Source organism: Propithecus coquereli, unplaced genomic scaffold, assembly GCF_000956105.1.
Source record: "Propithecus coquereli isolate 6110/MARCELLA unplaced genomic scaffold, Pcoq_1.0 Scaffold36, whole genome shotgun sequence".
Classification (NCBI taxonomy): domain Eukaryota; kingdom Metazoa; phylum Chordata; class Mammalia; order Primates; family Indriidae; genus Propithecus; species Propithecus coquereli.
The window spans coordinates 6,481,448-6,483,607 of NW_012149285.1; the positions used below are offsets into that span (position 1 = coordinate 6,481,448).

Below are 2,160 nucleotides of genomic sequence, written 5' to 3' on the forward strand. Positions count from 1 at the left end.
ATACTTCCTGTTCCTAGTTTGTTGAGTGTTTTTGTCATGGAAGATTGTTGAATTTTTTCAAATCCTTTTTCTGCATCGTTAAAAAAAAAAAAAAATGTTTTTCCCCTTAGTTTTGTTAATGTGTTATATTACACTGATTTTTGTATGTTGAACCATCATTGCAATCCAGTAATAAATCTCACTTGGTCATGGTGTATAATTTTTTTTAATATGATACCGAGTTCAGTTTGTCAGTATTTTGTTGAGGATTTTTACATCAATTCAAAAGGGATAATGGTATGTAATTTTCTTTTCAAGTTGTTTCTTTGCCTGCTTTGGGATCAGCATAATGCTGGCTTGATAGATTGAGTTAAGGAGTGTTCCTTCCTTTTTAATTCTTTGGAAAAGTTTGATTAGATATGGTATTAATTCTTCTTTGAGTGTCTGAGAATTCACTGTGAAGTCATCTTGTCCTGGGCTTTTCTTTGTTGGGAGATTTTTAATTACTGATTCAATCTACTTAGTAGGTTTAGTTCTATTTATTATACATTTTCTATTTTTCGTGATTTAGTCTTTGCAGGTTTTGTGGTTCTAGGAGTTTGTCCATTTAATCTAGGTTATGTAATTTGTTGGTGTACAGTTGTTCATAGTATTCTCTTCTAATCCTCTTTTTTTCCCTTGAATTGGTAGTAACATTTACACTTTCATTTATTTTAGTAATTTTATTCTTCTCTCATTACTTCTTAGTCCATCTAGCTAAAAGCTCATCAATTTTGTTGATCTTTTCAAAGCACCAACTTTTGGTTTCATTAATTTTCTCAATTGTTTTCCTATCTTCTATATTGTTTATCTCTAATTTTTATTTTCTTCCTTCTGCTAGCTCTGGGTTTAGTTCTTTTTCTAGTTCCTTTAAGTTGTTGGGTTAGGTTTCTGATTTGAGATTATTCTTATTTTTAATGTAAGTGTTTATAATTTCCCCCTTAGCGTTGCTTTCACTGTATCCCATGTAAGTTTTGATATGTTGTGTTTTCATTGTTGGTTGTCTCTATATGTTTTCTAATTTCCCTTGTGATTTCTTCTTTGATTTATTGGTTGTTTAAGAGAGTGTTAATTTTCACAGATTTGTGAATTTTCCAGTTTTCATTCTTTTATTGATTTCCAACTTCATTTGTTGTGCAGAAAAGATTCTTTGTATGATTTCTTTTTAAATCTATTGAGATTTAATTTATGGCCTAACATAGGATCTGTCTTAGAAAATGTCCCAGGTGCACTTCAGAAGAATGTGTATACTGCTGTTGTTGGGTAGAGTGTTCGTATATGTGTTAGATTTAGCTGGCTTATTGTGTTTGTCCTCTGTTTCCATGCTTATCTTCTGTCTAGCTGTTTTATCCATTATTGAGAGTGGGATCTTGAAGTCTCATACAATTATTGTAGAACTATTTCTTCCTTCTGTTCTGTCAGGTTTTGCTTCAAATCTTTTGATGATCTGTTACTAGATGTGTATTTGTTTATAATTGTTATATCTTCTTGCTTTATCGAACTTTTATTAATATATGATGCCTTTTTTGTCTGTCTTAACCTTTTATGATTTAATGTCTGTTTTAATGTTCGCATAGCCACATCTGCTCTCTTTTGGTTTCTATCTGAATAGAATATCTTCTTCCATCCTTTCACTTTCAATCTATTTATATCCATATATCTGAAATCTGTCTCCTGTAGACACCATATACAGTACAGGTCTCTTAATGACAGGGATACCTTCTGAGAAATGCATCGTTAGACGATTTTATAGTTATGAACATCCTAAGAGTATACTCATAGTAGATATAGCCTACTACACATCCAGGCTATCTGGTATAGCCTATTGCTCCTAGGCTACAAAGTTGTACAGTATATTACTCTACTGAATACTGTAGGTAATTGTAACACAGAGACAAGTATTTGTGTATATAAACATATTAATAGAAAAAGTACAGTAAAAATGTGATATTATAATTTTATGGGACCACAGTTGTATATGCAGTTCATCGTTGACCAGAATGCCATTATGATGGTGTAGGGCTGTAATTGGATCATGTTTCTTCATTTATTCTGCCAAGCTCTGTTTTTTGATTGTAGGGTTTAATTCATTCACATTAAAAGTATTATAATTACTGATAAGGAAGAACTTCTCTCATTTTG

At 31.3% G+C, this 2,160-nt stretch overlaps 1 protein-coding gene across 1 annotated transcript in view; it reads left to right on the forward strand.

Moving 5' to 3' along the window:
• Positions 1-2,160, forward strand: part of ARHGAP32 (Rho GTPase activating protein 32) — a 297,626-nt gene that overhangs the window by 100,508 nt on the left and 194,958 nt on the right. The window contains exon 5 of the mRNA XM_012651646.1: positions 880-900. Coding sequence (XP_012507100.1) covers positions 880-900 — 21 coding nt within the window. The remainder of the gene's footprint in view (positions 1-879; positions 901-2,160) is intronic.